The sequence below is a fragment of the Berghia stephanieae genome, chromosome 6, assembly GCF_034508935.2.
Source record: "Berghia stephanieae isolate SIO BIC M18660-M18661 chromosome 6, UCSD_Bste_1.3, whole genome shotgun sequence".
NCBI classification, from domain to species: Eukaryota; Metazoa; Mollusca; class Gastropoda; order Nudibranchia; family Aeolidiidae; genus Berghia; species Berghia stephanieae.
The window spans coordinates 52,146,641-52,164,933 of record NC_088365.1 but is presented as its reverse complement, the minus strand read 5'-3'; the positions used below and the strand labels follow the sequence as shown (position 1 = coordinate 52,164,933).

The 18,293-nt window shown below is 39.1% G+C and overlaps 2 protein-coding genes across 2 annotated transcripts in view; both read left to right on the top strand.

Moving 5' to 3' along the window:
* Nucleotides 1-18,293, top strand: part of LOC144975238 (uncharacterized) — an 82,528-nt gene that overhangs the window by 63,092 nt on the left and 1,143 nt on the right. Inside the window, exon 12 of the mRNA XM_078919136.1 lies at nt 7,722-7,903. Coding sequence (XP_078775262.1) covers nt 7,722-7,903 — 182 coding nt within the window. The remainder of the gene's footprint in view (nt 1-7,721; nt 7,904-18,293) is intronic.
* On the top strand, nt 11,551-16,561 carry LOC144975239 (THAP domain-containing protein 2-like). Its single transcript, XM_078919137.1, has 4 exons — nt 11,551-11,665; nt 12,177-12,522; nt 12,886-12,971; nt 13,524-16,561. Exons 3-4 carry the CDS (start codon nt 12,898-12,900, stop codon nt 13,879-13,881), a joined length of 432 nt encoding a protein of 143 aa, XP_078775263.1. The 5' UTR covers nt 11,551-11,665; nt 12,177-12,522; nt 12,886-12,897; the 3' UTR covers nt 13,882-16,561.

Below are 18,293 nucleotides of genomic sequence, written 5' to 3'. Positions count from 1 at the left end.
CAAAAGTAAGTTCAATTATGAAACGGAACGGAGGTGTTGCTAATTTCTTCTTTGGAAATCTTTTGCGTTGAAAATATCAAGGCTGGTGTCTTACTTGCCATTGTGTACTAGAGAGCTTGATGTTACAAGCACAAAATAGCTGAATTAGGCACTGTCCTAACAACGCCCACTTCTCGGCAAGAGCCTCGCTAGTCAGAGACTAGAAAACGTTCATGAAATCCCACTTTTTAGTCACCTGTTCCGCCTCCGCTTAAGGCTAGCAAATCATTTACTAGACTAGTAAATAACTAAATCTAGTCTGCTTACATAAAATTGGGCCCTGGTGGTGGTAGTCGATGTTGTGGTGATAGTAGTTAGTAGTGCTAGTGGTGGTGGTAGCAGTGATGATGCTGTTAATTTTGTTGTTTTTGTGATGGTCGTGATTGAAATGATGATCACTGATTGAAATGATGATGATGATGATGGTGGTGGTGGTGGTGGTGGTAGTTACAAAGCTGATGCATTGGTGATGTTGATAGTGATAATAAGAATAATGTGGTGGGGACGATAACGACCATAATTTACTTGTAGTGGTGGTGTCAATGATCAAGAAGCTGAAGTGATAACATTGAAGGCAATGGTGACGCTATAGTGTACGCCTGTGATATTGGTATTTAAAATGATTGTTTTCTGGAGTGGTGGTGGCTGACATGATAGTTATGCTTTTGCTAGTGGTGGCAATAGTTGATATGACCATGGTAATGGTAGGTATAATGCTGTGGTAGTGATGTTGATGGTGGTGCTGATACGTATGATATTGTGCAAATGATGGTGGTATCGATTCTGATGGTAATGAGGCTGTTGTAAAAGTGCTTGTGGTAGTGATTATTGTCTGTGATGGTGATGGTTTTTAAATTGATGTGGATCGACGTGCACTTATTTTCAGGTCTGATAACCCATTTCCTTATTGGCTCATTGTTGTAATGGAAATCTAAAAAAAAAAAAAAAGACGCAAAATAGTGTCCATTATACAACAATGTTAAAGTAGGCCGAAAAGTGGGTTCGGATGTCAGACCTTCGTATTTGTACACGTCGATGGGATGATTTGTTAACCTACAACGCAGCACAAATCCCTTTCGAAATGGTATTCTGCCATCCCACTATAATACAATAAGTCGAATGCTTGGCAGGTCTGTATCACTGCGTACATAGACACAAGTTAGTATTAGTAATATCTATTGAGTTACCACATTGAGTGGTGATAAGCCAAATTACACATCTGGAATACAACATTTGCATACAAAGTTGTTTGAATACAGAATTATTGAGAAAAATCGTGTATTTTTTCTTGTAACCATTGTTTAAAATATATAAAGCTTATTATGTATATATTTCCGTGTTTTTATTTTTCAAATTTTAACTAAAGTTAGAAATATATTTTGGCCAGTAATCTTAGCTTTATCAGACGTTAGAGACGTTTCTAATATTGGTGTTGTTATCTATAGACCCCTACCCAGATCAAAATAACAATCCCAACACCCCTGATAACATGACCCATTGTTCTGAGTTTAAGAACATAGGCAAATTATTGTTCTTAGGCCGAACTGGGCTTTTATGTTCTGTATCATCCTATTTCATCCAGTTTCAACCCATAGACATTTCAAAGCCCAGCCCGTTGACATTCTAACTTCTCGTCAGGGCAAAAGTGGATACCAAATACTTAATAGTATTAGCTAACGAATGAAGTACTGAAAATATTGAGGACTTGGTATTAGTGTCCTTTATTAATCTTTAATATATTTGACATCGTAAATGTAGATTAGATTACATGCAACGTTGTGCTTTCGGCTTTGGAATTAATTTGCGTGTTGTAAAGCCGCTAAATTCCATACCGTCTATACCATTACCTCGTTCACTGCCACTAACTCATTGAATTCTCCGTGAATTAAATCTACAATTCTGTTATACAGCTCGTCTACTCAAGACGGTACAACTTATAACAAAATTTTCTGAAGTTAAAGGACATGTATCGACATTGTTCAAATAAATGAAAAATCTTGGCTAAATTCAAGCCAATATTGATGGCCCTCACTGAATTATCAAGATTATAATATTTAAAAAAAAACTGCTTCTTAAGAGATACGTTGATGTTATTGGGCTGCTTATATTACTATGACTAATATAATATTTTTGACAATTTTAATACTAGTCATTTAAAACAAATAGTTATTGAGTGTTAAACCACTATCATAGATAGAAAACATGTAATAAAGGCAACCCCCCCCCCCCCCCCCGACACACACACACACATACACACAAAAAATATTTATTTTTAAAGAAGAAGAAGAAAAAAAATACCCCCCACCACAAAAAAAAAGAAAGAAAAGAAAAAAAGAAAAGAATACCTGACGAATCTTCCTCTGTGCACAACCAACCCAAACTTTCGAGCAGGCATTTGAATAGGATACTTGCCAAAAGGAGAACACGAAAATAGTTCCTAATAAGGAAACGATCACCATTCTGGAAAAAAATCCCAGAAGAAAACCAAAATAAACAAAAACAACCCCCCCCCCCCCCCAACAGAAAACAAAAAAACACCCCCCCCCCCCCACACACACACACAAAACTAACACATACACGCACACACACACCTACACACATACACTCCACTGATTATTTGACTCACTAACAAAAATTTAAGACGATACGGATATATCATGTAATTACGTAGAATCGAATCTATCTCAGTACAAACAGAAACGGAATAGTGCCCAGCTGTAGTGTGAAGTACGAATAGTGCAAGCAACACTATTTGTCCTTACGGACGGCAATGGCGGTTGATGCTATTCGACCTTAAGGACGAATAGGGCTACCCAACATTGAATACTTCGCCTTCTGATAGTGCTGGGTCGAGTTTGAAACGATCAAATCGAGCGGGTTTTCGATCGAGTCCTCTAAAATCGAGTCGGTTTCGGGCGGGTTTCGAGTCAGTGACGTCATCGAGCAGTGATTCGTTTGAAAAAAAAAAAAACACGAGCAACTCGTTTGCCACAGGAAACTTCACATACCCCTCCCTCTCTTATGTCTGTGGCTGGCTTGACTGCAGTCTGCAGCTCGTTATGATGGGGGCTGCCAGATGGCCAAGTTCAAAATTGGTTACTAAGAAACGCTTTTCTATTATTATTCATTTTAAAAAAAAATCTTTTATTTAAAAAAAATGAAAAGATAAGTTTATCCAACTGTAGTCGATTGTTTTGTTAATCAAAACAAATGAGTTTTTCAAGGGAGTCAGAATGCTTGTGGTGTTTGGCTATTTGGGGTCTATTTGACTACTTGGGCAAGAAGAAATCTGGCTGTCTGGCAGCCTTGATTATGATCGTTCGTCGCATCACACACACATACACACACACACACACACACACACACACACACGCCATCAAACAGTTGTTGATAGTGAAGGGTTGAGACCCCCCCCCCCCCCCCTCCCACCACCATCATCCCGCTGTCACCTTAACATTTCATATTTATGTCGCGCCAAAAGTTGTCGGCCGCCCCCACCTCCCATAATTTGTCACTGGTCGTCATCGCCTCTTGTGTGTGCGGGAAAGGTCGTGCCTTTCATTTCATTATTTGAAAAATAAATGAACAAGGATGGTGTGTTTTATTAGGTAGGTAGATAATAATAATATTTAGCAGGTTCCACACCCAGACACCCACGGATTGCCCGGACACGATGATAACGATGCCGACGACAATGGATGACGATGATGATGATGATGATGATGATTCTCGTGTTTCTGTTTAAAAAATGAAATACTTTAGCAGGTTCCACCCCACCCCCCACACGGATAGACCGGACCCGAAGATGATGATTGTGGTTTTGCTGGCTGTTACGGCTGTGATGAGGATGATGATAATGATGATGATGATGACGATGGCGCAGATGGTGATTATTTGTTCGGTCGCTCAGTGGTACGGTGTCTCTTGTCACAAAATCAAGCCTTGTCAATGGCCGGATGAGTGACAGTGATTGTTAAAAATTGTGATCCAGACGTTAAGTCCGTGTGTCAGGCACTTGACTCAGGTGTGAATGTATTCTTATCTTATAAGCAATGACGGGTATTGTAAAGAGCTTTAATACAAAAAGACTCCAAACAGCGATCGGTACCTACTGTACGAAATGGATGTATGGTCGATATGGCGTGCCGGAGGAATAAATTAAATAAAATATTGTGAAGTTCATTGAGCATGGTAAATCCTTGGAAATGCGCTTTGAACTAATACACCTGCTAGACAACTCCGATTCCAATATAAACGACTGATTAATATTCCCATATATAAACTATAGTTAGCTGAAAATCTTTCTTTGTCGGGACTCCAAAAGTATGGAACGAATTAGACAAAGAAATCAAAGGGTCTTTTAGGAGCACTGATTGATTTTAGATTGATTATTACATTGAAATGTGTTGATATTTATTTTATCCATTATTATTAGGGTGGTGGTGGTGGTGGTGGTGATGATGATGATCCCGCTGATATGATGGTGATGATAAATAAATTAAACATAATTCCCTTTATTCATCCCATAGGGGAGATTCGTCTTTCGGGTCTATTCTAAGGGAAGACTGGAATAACCCAAGCGATAGCCGCAGTGCAGCGCCGCAAATTTAGTTAGGGCAAGGTGACTTGCTCAAGACCACTCAGCGGCGGGTGATCGAACTCGGTACCTTTCGGGTGCCAACCAAAGACCGTACCGCTGCCCCTGATGATGATGATGATGATGATGATGATGATGATGATGATGATGATGATGATGATGATGGGAACTAACAAAGAATACACAGGCATCTAAAATTGAAACATTCCATATTCAAAGCTAATGTTTTACTTTAAAAAATTGAGCTTTACAATATCCACTAAATGTGATCAAAGCGCTTTGTAAAGGGGTCCCCGGTCAACAGCAACATTTAATATGAAGGACGGGACATGCCGCCTGTTAGGCGATATTACAATTTTTCAGACAAAGACAACGCTGTTAACGGCCAGGTACTCATTTTACACCTGAGTACGGTGAGAGAATGTGAGTAAAGAGCCTTGTCCAAAGACTCAACTATGCACCGAGCGCGAGGCTTGAACCCAGGACTTTCCGATCCCAAAGCGGGTGTCATACCACTAGACCATTATAATGCACGAGACCCATGGTCGACTAGAGTACTACCTATAGTTACGTCATGACTAGACCACATAGCCGCACTACTGTAGGAGTGTTCATTGATAGAGGGATGCGTGTGTGTCATAGAAATAGCCTTAGTGTGTGTGTGTGTGTGTGTGTGTGTGTGTGTATGTGTGTGTGTGTGTGTGATAGTCAAACTTTAGTAGGTTTAATGAAGTCTTGTCACACACGCGTGATACACCTATACGAATTTCCCTGCCACTGCCACCCAGACACACTAACATCTGACAAGGAGTGAGGGCTGTGGAAGAACCACAGACTACCGTGTGCAAACATTGGCGATTGGTATCGGATGGCAAACTGTGATCGTTTGAATTTGAAATGATTCGAAACACTCGTTACCCCTCCGCTCGCTCGAATCCTGATCGTCTCAAGCTCGTCTCACGTGTCAAGATCGTCTCAAGCTCACAACCCGCCTGATCGTTTTACGATCGAGTGATCGTTTTACTAACTCGCTCTTCCGGCATTGAGATCGAGCACTGACTCGTGGCTTGGCGCTCGGTCGTCGATCGAGTAAAAGCGATCAAATAACCCAACACTACCTTCTGACGTTCACTCCTTCAATAACCCTTTCTTTACGTGGGTGGTCGAGGAACCGGGGTTGACAAGGGATCTAAACCACTGGACTGTGTGTGCTCATCACATGAAATCGCTGATATTCATTTTCTTTACACTACTACTCCTACAACAGCTGAGAGACATAGCCGCAACCGGTCACATGAAATCATTGTCTCTCGGCTGCCTTTTACTTTACATGAAATCAGCTATCATCATTACTATTTCCTACTCTATCTCTATTTGAGCACCTCCACAGAACGGTTACGGTTCGGAACCCAAGTCGACTCTGCGACTGAGACCATCCACCTCTTTGTACGGTACTTCACCACACTCGTGATACCGTTACATATATATATATATATATATATATATATATATATATATATATATATATATATATATATATATATATTTCAAGTATAATTTTGTTAAACTTTTACAATATTGTTTCGAGCATTCGCTCTCTTCAGGAAGGGAAAATGAAATTAATTGATTGTTGTGTTTATATTTTAATTCAATTGGCTTTGCCGTTTTGGTGGTTCATAATTGTATGGAAGGTGTTTGTTTCTATGTCTTCATTAAGATATGAGTTCGTTTCTTTTTTTGAGTGTTGTCATGTTTGATTTTGTGATGTTGCAGAAAGTATCTTCCAAGCATTGGTTACAAAATGTAGATGAGGGGGAGTATAACTGTACTCTAGAGATGGTTTTCCATGGAAAAAAATAAATAAATAAATAAAATTCCCTTTATTTACAACAGTGCAGTGGCGGATGATCGAATTCGGTACCTTTTGGATACAAAGCAAAGACTGTACCTCTGAGCCATGTTTTGGCATATGTTATTTTCTTTGAGGTTCCAAATGTGTTCACTCATTGTATTAGAATGCCGTCTGTGTACGTTTTTGAAGGAAGATGTGTGCAAGTTGTATCTGGTTTTGAATGAAGACTCTATGTATGTTGCTTGTTCTGATTTGTCTGAGGGATTGACTGTTGCTTGATAAATAAAGCTATTGTGTCAGGAAATTGTTTTTTAGTGGGCATGTTTCCTGCACCCTGCAGTTGCATTTTTTCTGTCGGTGATAGTTTTCGTTTGTTGCTGGAGGAATTAATGTTTTGTGTGTTTGGCGTGCAGGTGTATCCTATTTCGATGGTGTCTTTGTTCATGATAGGATGTAGGATGTGACGTTTTGGGAAGCATTTTTTTTAGTAAATTAAAGAGGGTTTTTTTATACCGATAGAGGTTGTAACATTCGTGCTGTAGGATGGGTTGAACCATATTATATTTTGTTTTCTTTTACGATTTGTCGTTGGGATGGTTACGGTCTCTTCTTCATATTTTAGTTTATAGTCATAGCCACTTTTTTGTAGTGCTTCTGTGTATGGTGAAGTTGCTTCGTTAAATATTGCGTTTTTTATGTCTCGAAATATCCACTAAACCTGCTCAAAACGTCTTACAAGGGGTCCCTGGCCAACAGCAACACGAAACATTTTGGACGGGACATGACGCCTGTTAGGCGATATTACAATTTTTTTCGGACATACACAAGGCTGTTAACGACCAGGTACTCATTTTACACCTGAGTACGGTGAGACAATGTGATTAAAGAGCCTTTTCCAAGGACTCAACTATGCGCCGAGCAAGGCTAGAACTAATGACTTTCCGATCCAAAAGCGAGTGCGATATCACAAGACCACATAGCAGCATAAATATGTGGCGGGTGCTTGTATTGTCTATGATGTACGTACTATATATGTATATATATATATATATATATATATATATATATATATATATATATATATATATATATATATATATAATATATATATATATATATATATATATATATATATATATATATATATATATGTGTGTGTGTGTGTGTGTGTGTGTGTGTGTGTGTGTGCGAATATATTTGAAGACAAATATCAATATCTCACAATATCCATAGATATAAGGAATGCGGATCAAGTGTGTCGTCAAAGGGAGGGAGTAAAATCTACAATGGCTCGATCATTCTATAATAAGTACGGAGATAACCTGTGTTCCAAATTGGCTTGTGTGACTTCTGTTGTGGGTAAAACATTCAAGTCGTCTGTTCAAAGGGCCCCTGACGGCATGGCATGTGGGAAGGTAAGGTTCTATCTCTCTGTGGTATATTGATAGCTGTAATAATTGGCAAATTGCATGGAATGTGGGAAGGTAAGGTTCTATCTCTCTGTTGTCAATAGTAGTAGAAGTAGGGTATAGTTAGTATTAGTAGTAGTAGTAGCAGTAGTAGTAGTAGTATATATACATGAATGACATTATTCAATGTTTATTTCAGGATTGACAAAACTTTAGCGTATCAGTAAAAGTTGTACCATGGGTTTTAGTTATTTCTGCATATAATAATTTGATTGATAAAATTATGTACCATTCGTCGCACTGTCTCAGACTACCTGAGATAACAACACCAACCTATGCTTATATTTGAATCATCACTCAAAACAAGATTCTGAATGTTTGAATTGGCCGGTGTACCACGCAAGAATAACTCTACCAAAAAAATACTCTAGAGTTAAATTGGCGTACGCAAGGCACACTCTAGAGATAAACTCGCAGCCGTGAGGCTAAATCTAGAGTCTATCTCGTGGCTGCTAAAAACACTCTAGAGTCTGATTCGCGGCCGCCAGTAGTAGTAGTTGTAGTAGTAGTAGTAGTAGTAGTTGTATTAGTAGTAGTAGTTGTTGTATTAGTAGTAGTAGTAGTAGTAGTAGTAGTAGTAGTAGTAGTAGTAGTAGTAGTAGTAGTAGTAGTCGTCGTCGTCGTCGTAGGAGTAGTAGTAGTAGTAGTACTTGGAATAAAAATAGATGGAAGGAAGATGACGTCATAATACTGAAGCCAACCGTTGGCCGCTTCCGCCATATTGGGAATACTACTAGTGCTGGGTCGAGTTTGAAACGATCAAATCGAGCGGGTTTTCGATCGAGTCCTCTAAAATCGAGTCGGTTTCGGGCGGGTTTCGAGTCAGTGACGTCATCGAGCAGTGATTCGTTTGAAAAAAAAAAACACGAGCAACTCGTTTGCCACAGGAAACTTCACATACCCCTCCCTCTCTTATGTCTGTGGCTGGCTTGACTGCAGCTGGTTATGATGGGGGCTGCCAGATGGCCAAGTTCAAAATTGGTTACTAAGAAACGCTTTTCTATTATTATTCATTAAAAAAAAAAATCTTTTATTTAAAAAAAATGAAAAGATAAGTTTATCCAACTGTAGTCGATTGTTTTGTTAATCAAAACAAATGAGTTTTTCAAGGGAGTCAGAATGCTTGTGGTGTTGGGCTATTTGGGGTCTATTTGACTACTTGGGCAAGAAGAAATCTGGCTGTCTGGCAGCCTTGATTATGATCGTTCGTCGCATCACACACACATACACACACACACACACACACACACACACACACACGCCATCAAACAGTTGTTGATGGTGAAGGGTTGAGACCCCCCCCCCCCCCCTCCCACCACCATCATCCCGCTGTCACCTTAACATTTCATATTTATGTCGCGCCAAAAGTTGTCGGCCGCCCCCACCTCCCATAATTTGTCACTGGTCGTCATCGCCTCTTGTGTGTGCGGGAAAGGTCGTGCCTTTCATTTCATTATTTGAAAAATAAATGAACAAGAATGGTGTGTTTTTATTAGGTAGGTAGATAATAATAATATTTAGCAGGTTCCACACCCAGACACACACGGATTGCCCGGACACGATGATAACGATGCCGACGACAATGGATGACGATGATGATGATGATGATGATGATTATCGTGTTTCTGTTTAAAAAATGAAATACTTTAGCAGGTTCCACCCCCACCCCCCACACGGATAGACCGGACCCGAAGATGATGATTGTGGTTTTGCTGGCTGTTACGGCTGTGATGAGGATGATGATAATGATGATGATGATGATGATGACGATGGCGCAGATGGTGATTATTTGTTCGGTCGCTCAGTGGTACGGTGTCTCTTGTCACAAAATCAAGCCTTGTCAATGGCCGGATGAGTGACAGTGATTGTTGAAAATTGTGATCCAGACGTTAAGTCCGTGTGTCAGGCACTTGACTCAGGTGTGAATGTATTCTTATCTTATAAGCAATGACGGGTATTGTAAAGAGCTTTAATACAAAAAGACTCCAAACAGCGATCGGTACCTACTGTACGAAATGGATGTATGGTCGATATGGCGTGCCGGAGGAATAAATTAAATAAAATATTGTGAAGTTCATTGAGCATGGTAAATCCTTGGAAATGCGCTTTGAACTAATACACCTGCTAGACAACTCCGATTCCAATATAAACGACTGATTAATATTCCCATATATAAACTATAGTTAGCTGAAAATCTTTCTTTGTCGGGACTCCAAAAGTATGGAACGAATTAGACAAAGAAATCAAAGGGTCTTTTAGGAGCACTGATTGATTTTAGATTGATTATTACATTGAAATGTGTTGATATTTATTTTATCCATTATTATTAGGGTGGTGGTGGGGGTGGTGGTGATGATGATGATCCCGCTGATATGATGGTGATGATAAATAAATTAAACATAATTCCCTTTATTCATCCCATAGGGGAGATTCGTCTTTCGGGTCTATTCTAAGGGAAGACTGGAATAACCCAAGCGATAGCCGCAGTGCAGCGCCGCAAATTTAGTTAGGGCAAGGTGACTTGCTCAAGACCACTCAGCGGCGGGTGATCGAACTCGGTACCTTTCGGGTGCCAACCAAAGACCGTACCGCTGCCCCTGATGATGATGATGATGATGATGATGATGATGATGATGATGATGATGATGATGATGATGATGGGAACTAACAAAGAATACACAGGCATCTAAAATTGAAACATTCCATATTCAAAGCTAATGTTTTACTTTAAAAAATTGAGCTTTACAATATCCACTAAATGTGATCAAAGCGCTTTGTAAAGGGGTCCCCGGTCAACAGCAACATTTAATATGTAGGACGGGACATGCCGCCTGTTAGGCGATATTACAATTTTTCAGACAAAGACAACGCTGTTAACGGCCAGGTACTCATTTTACACCTGAGTACGGTGAGAGAATGTGAGTAAAGAGCCTTGTCCAAAGACTCAACTATGCACCGAGCGCGAGGCTCGAACCCAGGACTTTCCGATCCCAAAGCGGGTGTCATACCACTAGACCATTATAATGCACGAGAGCCATGGTCGACTAGAGTACTACCTATAGTTACGTCATGACTAGACCACATAGCCGCACTACTGTAGGAGTGTTCATTGATAGAGGGATGCGTGTGTGTCATAGAAATAGCCTTAGTGTGTGTGTGTGTGTATGTGTGTGTGTGTGTGTGTGTGTGTGTGTGATAGTCAAACTTTAGTAGGTTTAATGAAGTCTTGTCACACACGCGTGATACACCTATACGAATTTCCCTGCCACTGCCACCCAGACACACTAACATCTGACAAGGAGTGAGGGCTGTGGAAGAACCACAGACTACCGTGTGCAAACATTGGCGATTGGTATCGGATGGCAAACTGTGATCGTTTGAATTTGAAATGATTCGAAACACTCGTTACCCCTCCGCTCGCTCGAATCCTGATCGTCTCAAGCTCGTCTCACGTGTCAAGATCGTCTCAAGCTCACAACCCGCTTGATCGTTTTACGATCGAGTGATCGTTTTACTAACTCGCTCTTCCGGCATTGAGATCGAGCACTGACTCGTGGCTTGGCGCTCGGTCGTCGATCGAGTAAAAGCGATCAAATAACCCAACACTAGGGAATACCAAAACATTCCTGCGTTACCGCCGTAGTTACGGTGATTCACTCATCGGTGGGCATCCGAATCAAGATGATCAGTGGATGTTTTTCCTTCCAAGTAAGTATCAACCTTAAATTTGTTTAATAATTATGTTTGCAAATACGTTTTATCAGTTAAATCATGTTTAACGATGAAATAAAACTATTTGATAGCTAAGTTGAGTCGAATTCAGATATCTCTCCCTGTGAATGTGATGTGGCTATGGCATGGCACGTTCACTTTCACTTTGTTTTCAGCCACTTTGATTTTCTTAAAACAAGTATAGATTCTAGTCTAATCGTTTTTTCATTGTTTTAGTTATCGGATGTATATGGTAAAGGCGATGTTTATTATTAGTCTTAGATCGACATTATTTTACTGACGGAAAGCCTTTGACTCTCGATGACCAGAGATTGTTTCGTCACCCTTGGCCTTGGCTTGGCTCTAGCTGAAGCTGGACGGTTAGGATTGGTTGGATTTTACTATCTAACATTAATAGTAATGTTTCATCTTCTCTCTAAAAGATTTCGTTGTACATTTTCATCACACTGACCTATCACTCATTCTTGGAAAATATTTTGTTCTACAGGAATAAAGGACTAGGCTGCCTGTATTCTCACCCCCCCCCCCCCCCCTCCCCCGGCCGATTGGATTACCGAAAAAAAACGTCGCCGGCTTTTTGCGAATTGGATTTGATTGATTTTTTTTTTAATTGTGCAACTTGTGTGACAAGAAACTTAACAAATTACTGCCTTTGTATTAAACATACAACAATTGTGGACTACTATTATGAAGACTAGCATCCGGGGGGTGTACTATTATGAAGACTAGCATCCGGGGGGTGAGAAAAGTCACTTCGAAAGGACTAACCAAAGATGATATGGCTGTACCAATCGCAGTGATAAGGATAGTGTTACAGGAATCACCGTCCATCAGTGAGTACTTTTCTTTTTTTGCTAACTGTTGTGATCATACGTCCAAAGGATTACTTGCTCAGCTACAAGACTACAAGAAGGTCTTGTTGAGATGAAAAGTACTAACTCATTTGCTGACTATGTGTGCATCAAATTTCAAAATGGGGGACTAATCTCTAGGTGAAAACTGCAAAAGTCAGTCATTTATCGACAAATGTAGGTTAGATTTCGGTTCGGTTGAAATCCAACCTAACCGTAAAAGGCTTAAGATTGGTTGGAATCTTCTGTCTAAAAGAATTCGTTGTACATTTTCATCACACTGACCTATCACTCATTCTTGGAAAATATTTTTGAACCATATTAATTATTCATTGTGTTCTACAGGAATAACCAAAGATGCCTGCTTGTTGCGCATTTGGCTGCACCAATCGCTCTGAGAGGGAGAAGGGTACAGGAATCACCTTTCACAAGTGAGTACTTTTCTTTTATTGCTAACATACATTTATGATCATACGTCTAAAGGATTACATTACTTGCTAAGCTACAAGGTCTTGTTGATATGAAAAAGTACCAACTCATTTCCCAACCTTATGTGTGCATTAAATAAAATAGCCTTGTTTTAACCCCTTCACGGCTAGGTTACATTTCAACCGAACGGAAATCTAACCTACTTTTGTCGATGTATGACTGTCTTTTGCAGTTTTGACGTAGAGATTTGTCCCTGTGATTTGCCTCGAGTGCTTGAGGCGAATCACAGGACTCATATCTCAGTGAAAGTTGTAGAGGATCGAATGATATCTTACGTGAAGTCCAGACTAGCTGTGAAAGGGTTAACACTTGGTTGTATCAACAACAGTGCTATTCGAACAAATGGTTTGCTACCACACAGAATAGCACACCCATGTTTCTCACTCAGTCACAGTAAGAATGTTACCAGGTGACCAATAATGTTGTAATGCTATTTTAAGACATTAGTGACAACAATAGTGACAACAATGTGTTGTTGTTTTGTTTTTTTTCAGATTCCCCAAGGATGAAGAGCGGAGAAAGCTGTGGATAAATTCCATAAGAAGGGAAAATTTTATTCCCTCCAAATATACTGTTGTCTGTTCTGTCCACTTTGAGGAGAAATGCATTGACAGAACTTCTGTCAATATTGTTCGATTGAGAGAAGGTGCAGTACCTACTATCTTTTTGTCTTTTCCTTCTTACTATCAAAATTCGGGGACAAAGCTAGAAAACCGCCAGCTCAAAGAGAGCCTCCCCCTTCCATTTCTAATTCAGACAACTGTAATGCTCCATTGCCAAATGATCTTGCTATCCCTTCTACTTCTACGAGTGTTGATACACCAACCAAACAAAATTTTAAAAGAGCTCTAGAAGATAAAAGTCATAAATTAGAATCATGCAGAAAGAAAATTAAAATGCTTCAGCAGTCGAAAAGACGTTTAATTTAAAAAATGCAGACTTAAAAAGTATAGTAATGGAGCTTAGAAACAAAAAGATGATTAATGACTCTAGTGTAGATATTTTAGAAAGATGTGGGGGTGGGGTTGGTGATTTATTGAAACGGAAATTAGCGAAGATGGAAAATATGTCTGTACCTGTAAAGTATTCTCCAGAAATTAAAAGTTTTGCTATGACATTGCATTTTTACTCCCCTAAAGCTTATCGATATGTAAGAAAAGCTTTTGATACTTGTCTTCCTCATCCAAAAACTATTTCTAAGTGGTATAAAACTGTGGATGGGTCACCTGGTTTTACTAAATCAGCTTTTACTTTTCTTTCCAATATTGTACAACTGTCAAAGGTTGCAAAACCTTTTCTATGTAATCTTGTCATGGATGAAATGTCTATTAGGCAACATGTGGAATGGGATGGCAGCAAGTATCATGGCTATGTGGATGTTGGTACAGGAATTGATGATGATAATCTTCCCGTAGCAAAGGAAGCTCTAACTTTTATGATAGTATGCTTAAATAGCAGTTGGAAATTGCCTGTTGGGTATTTTTTTATTAGATGGTTTGAATGGGGTGGAAAGAAAAAATTTATTGAATTCATGTATTAAAAAACTGCATGAAGTAGGTGTTGAGATAGTGTCAATCACACATGACGGTTGTCCATCAAATATGTCTATGTTGAAGTCTCTTGGTGTAATTGTAGATAGTGATAAAATAAAGCCATACTTTTCTCATCCTGTTACTGATTCGCATATTTATGTTTTTCTTGATGCCTGTCATATGTTGAAATTGGTAAGGAATACTTTTGCAGAAAAAAAAGTCTTTTTGTGTAGGTAATGATTTTATCAAATGGGACTATATTGAAATATTACATAAGTTACAAGAAAGAGATGGATTGCACCTGGGTAATAAATTACAAGCAAGTCATGTGCAATGGTTTAAGAAAAAAATGAATGTAAAATTAGCTGCTCAAACTCTTAGTGATTCAGTTTCTTCTTCTCTTGAATTTTGTCTTAAAGAAAATATCCCTGGTTTTGAAGGATGTGAGGCAACTATTAAGTTTTTGAAAATGTTTAATTGTTTGTTTGAATATCCTTAATTCTAGAAATATGAAGGCATTTGGATGGAAATCCCCATTGAGTAAATGTAATTTTGAAGCAACTGAAAAATTTCTCTCAGAAGTTAAAAATTATATTTTGTCCATGACATTATCTGTTAATGGTATGTCTCTTGTTTCCAGTAGAAGAAAGACTGGCTTTCTTGGTTTTCTTGTTTGTATTGATAGTGTTATTTCCATTTACAGACGTTTGGTAATGTCTGAAGATTCATGTATGAAATTTTTATTGACCTACAAGTTTAGTCAAGATCACATTGAACTTTTTTTTGGTAAGGTAAGAAGTATGGGAGGCTGCAATAACAATCCAACAGCTAGACAGTTCTCAAAAGCATACAAGCAACTCCTCACGCACAATGAAATTGAAGAAGTGAAAAGAGGGAACTGTTTGCCTCTGGAATCCGTACCCATTCTAAGTGTTTCCAGCCGAGAGAATTTAAGCCGTGATGTACCTTCTGGGATTCGAATCAATGCATCTTTATCAACAAACCGAGTCTTGTCTGAAGAGGTGTGTGAAAGTAGTGATATCAGTAGCAGTAGTTCATTTGATTTTGATGTAAACTATGATCAGTTGTCCACTTGTTCAAATAAAATTGTCGTCTACATTGCTGGATTTGTTGCATTTAAATTGAAACAAAGAATTCTTTGTGAACATTGTTCAAATGCATTAGTTGAAAATGAGCTATCTGACATACATTCTTTGATTGCTCTTAAGAACAAAGGGGGGTTGCAAATTCCTTCTAAGGGTGTTATTGATGTCTGTTTAATTTCTGAAAAGCATTTCAGAAAATATGTTGCAACTGTAGGTCAAGATCATTTTCATTTCAATCGATATGATTGCCATAAGCTTTTGCAAAGCATCATGAAGTCTTTCGTCAATAAACCCGTTTTTTCTACATTATTTCATTCCCATATGTTTGATCATGAGGGGATTGAGAATCATTTGATTCTTCTACTAAAAGCAATAGCTGAGAAATATATTCAGGTCAGGTATTTCTATGCTGGTAAACTGTACACTGAACAATTGAAAAAGAAGCTAATGTGTAAAAGCCGTCAAGTTCTTAACAAATTTATTTTATTTACAAGGCAGTAACAATGTCATTATTAACTTGTGTGATTTTTTTAAAGAGGCAAATATGTTTGTGTAAAACCCTTTCCTGGCTAGGCTGAATTTCACGTCAAACATTCCATCCGCTACAGCTTTCACCTCGAGCACTCGGAGGGCTCGAGTCGCATCACAGGGGCTAATTTCTGAACTGTAGAGGATTGAATGATGAATGACGTAAAATCCAGTCTCTCCATAACAGACTTCTGTAAGAACTATTAATGATGAGCTAGTAATGAAATTGCTGGGATTTTTGTTTTATTTTGAAATCTTATTGAATTATGATCAAACAATGAACCTTTTTGTGTGACCATGATATTTTGTGTAATAATGTCTTTTTTTTTGTCACTTTACACAAATAAATATAAAATGTAAATAGCATTTTGTGACTTAATTTTTGATGAATTATGGTAATTCATAGCTCTAGTAGCGGGGGTCCCGTTAGTTCAGTTGGTAGAGCATTGGACTTCACGCTAAAGGTCTCGGGTTCGAGTCCCTTTGCAGCCATAATTTTTATCCGGTTCCCCCTGTCCACCCAGCAGCAATTGGGTAGCTTACTCTACTACACTATAGCTGCAGTGGTACGTCCACATTTTAAGTTGTCACCATTAACCCTTTCATGGCTAGGTTTGAGTTGAACCGAACCAAAACCAAACGTACTTTTGTCTATACATGACTGACTTATGCAGTTTCACCTAGAGATAGTCCATGTGATGCGACTCGAGCGCGCTTTAGACCAATCTGTGATGAAAACTGTACAGGTTCGACTCATATTTGACGTGAAATCTAATCTAGCTGTGAAAGGATTAAGAATTGTGGTCGTGTAGTGGTGGCCTGATTTTTAATGTGATTCCTACCCGAAACTTTGTGCTGTAAGAGTCAGCTTAAAGTGGTGGGTGGTTGGGAGGGCCTCCTGCATTCTAACAGGAAATGTATGCTTTCTTCTACTTTTACCCCCTTATCTTTTGTAACGTCTGCTTTCAGCCCTTGTCCTTGACCGAAATAGCTCGGTTGTGGTTGGGTTCATGTGGGGTTTTCTGCTTTTGACGAGCATGACGCGGCCGGGAACCGAACCCCAGACCTCCTGGTTACGAAGTCAACGTTCTAACCAACTGAGCCACTGTGACCAGTAAGATTGGTAGCGGATGACCGAATGGTCTACTTGCTGTTCTCTCTTCTTGGCCAAGCGAAATATGCCGTCTCGTGACACGCAGGTTCGATTCCGACCGGATCCACTTTTTATTTTTTGATATCTTTAATTCGAGCTTGCACTTCCATTACTTTCTGTGCGGTTGCTTGATATTTTACAAGTGTTTACTCATACTCCTCCCTTTTTCCTTATTCATGTCATAACCAACAAGCAAAGGAAATCGAACCGTGCGTAGTGATAGTGCTTTGGCTTCAGAATTGAACGAAGAAATTAATTTAATTAATATTGCCTTTGCAAGGTATTTTACAACATCACAATGACTAAATTCCCTTAGTAAGTGAGTATTTTAATCGGCAACACAAGATGATTTCCATCACTCAAGTCTATAGTTTCTATGATAAACAATCGTTTCCTGGGCTTCTCAATATGGCGGCTAAGCTCCGCCCACTGGCATCAACTTTGCGACCTCGCGAACGAAGCCGCTTACCTTCCATGTATTATTATTCCAAGTAGTAGTAGTAGTAGTAGTAGTAGTAGTAGTAATAGTAGTAGTAGTAGTAGTAGTAGTAGTAGTAGTAGTATCCCACATTAATTTGTTTATTGATGTGCTGACAAAGGGTTTGTACCCGAAATGTCCATTGTCTGTATTGTTCCCAACCGATCCAGAAGCACTGTCAACTTCATTTATCGGGACTTTTTGAAATAAGCAGATCTTTATAGAGTTCTACCTTGGTCTGTGAGATTTCCCTGAAGTTCCCCTCTCAAACAACTTATGGGACATCATTGGTCTCGAGAAAGGATCACCTAGAAACTTTCAACACGTATGCAGGCAGTGACAAAAATGTGGAACTCAAGAACAAATCTAAACATTATATTCAATTAAGTCATAAATGCCACACGTGGACACACTCCATATCAAATACTGAAAATTCTGCGATGGGTTTTATGTACAGTTTTATTTTG

Coding starts and splice junctions, on each gene's coding strand:
- LOC144975239 (XM_078919137.1), top strand. CDS start 12,898: ATGCCTGCTTGTTGCGCATTTGGCTGCACCAATCGCTCTGAGAGGGAG. Junction 12,972..13,523: donor ACAGGAATCACCTTTCACAA/GTGAGTACTTTT, acceptor GTTTTTTTTCAG/ATTCCCCAAGGATGAAGAGC.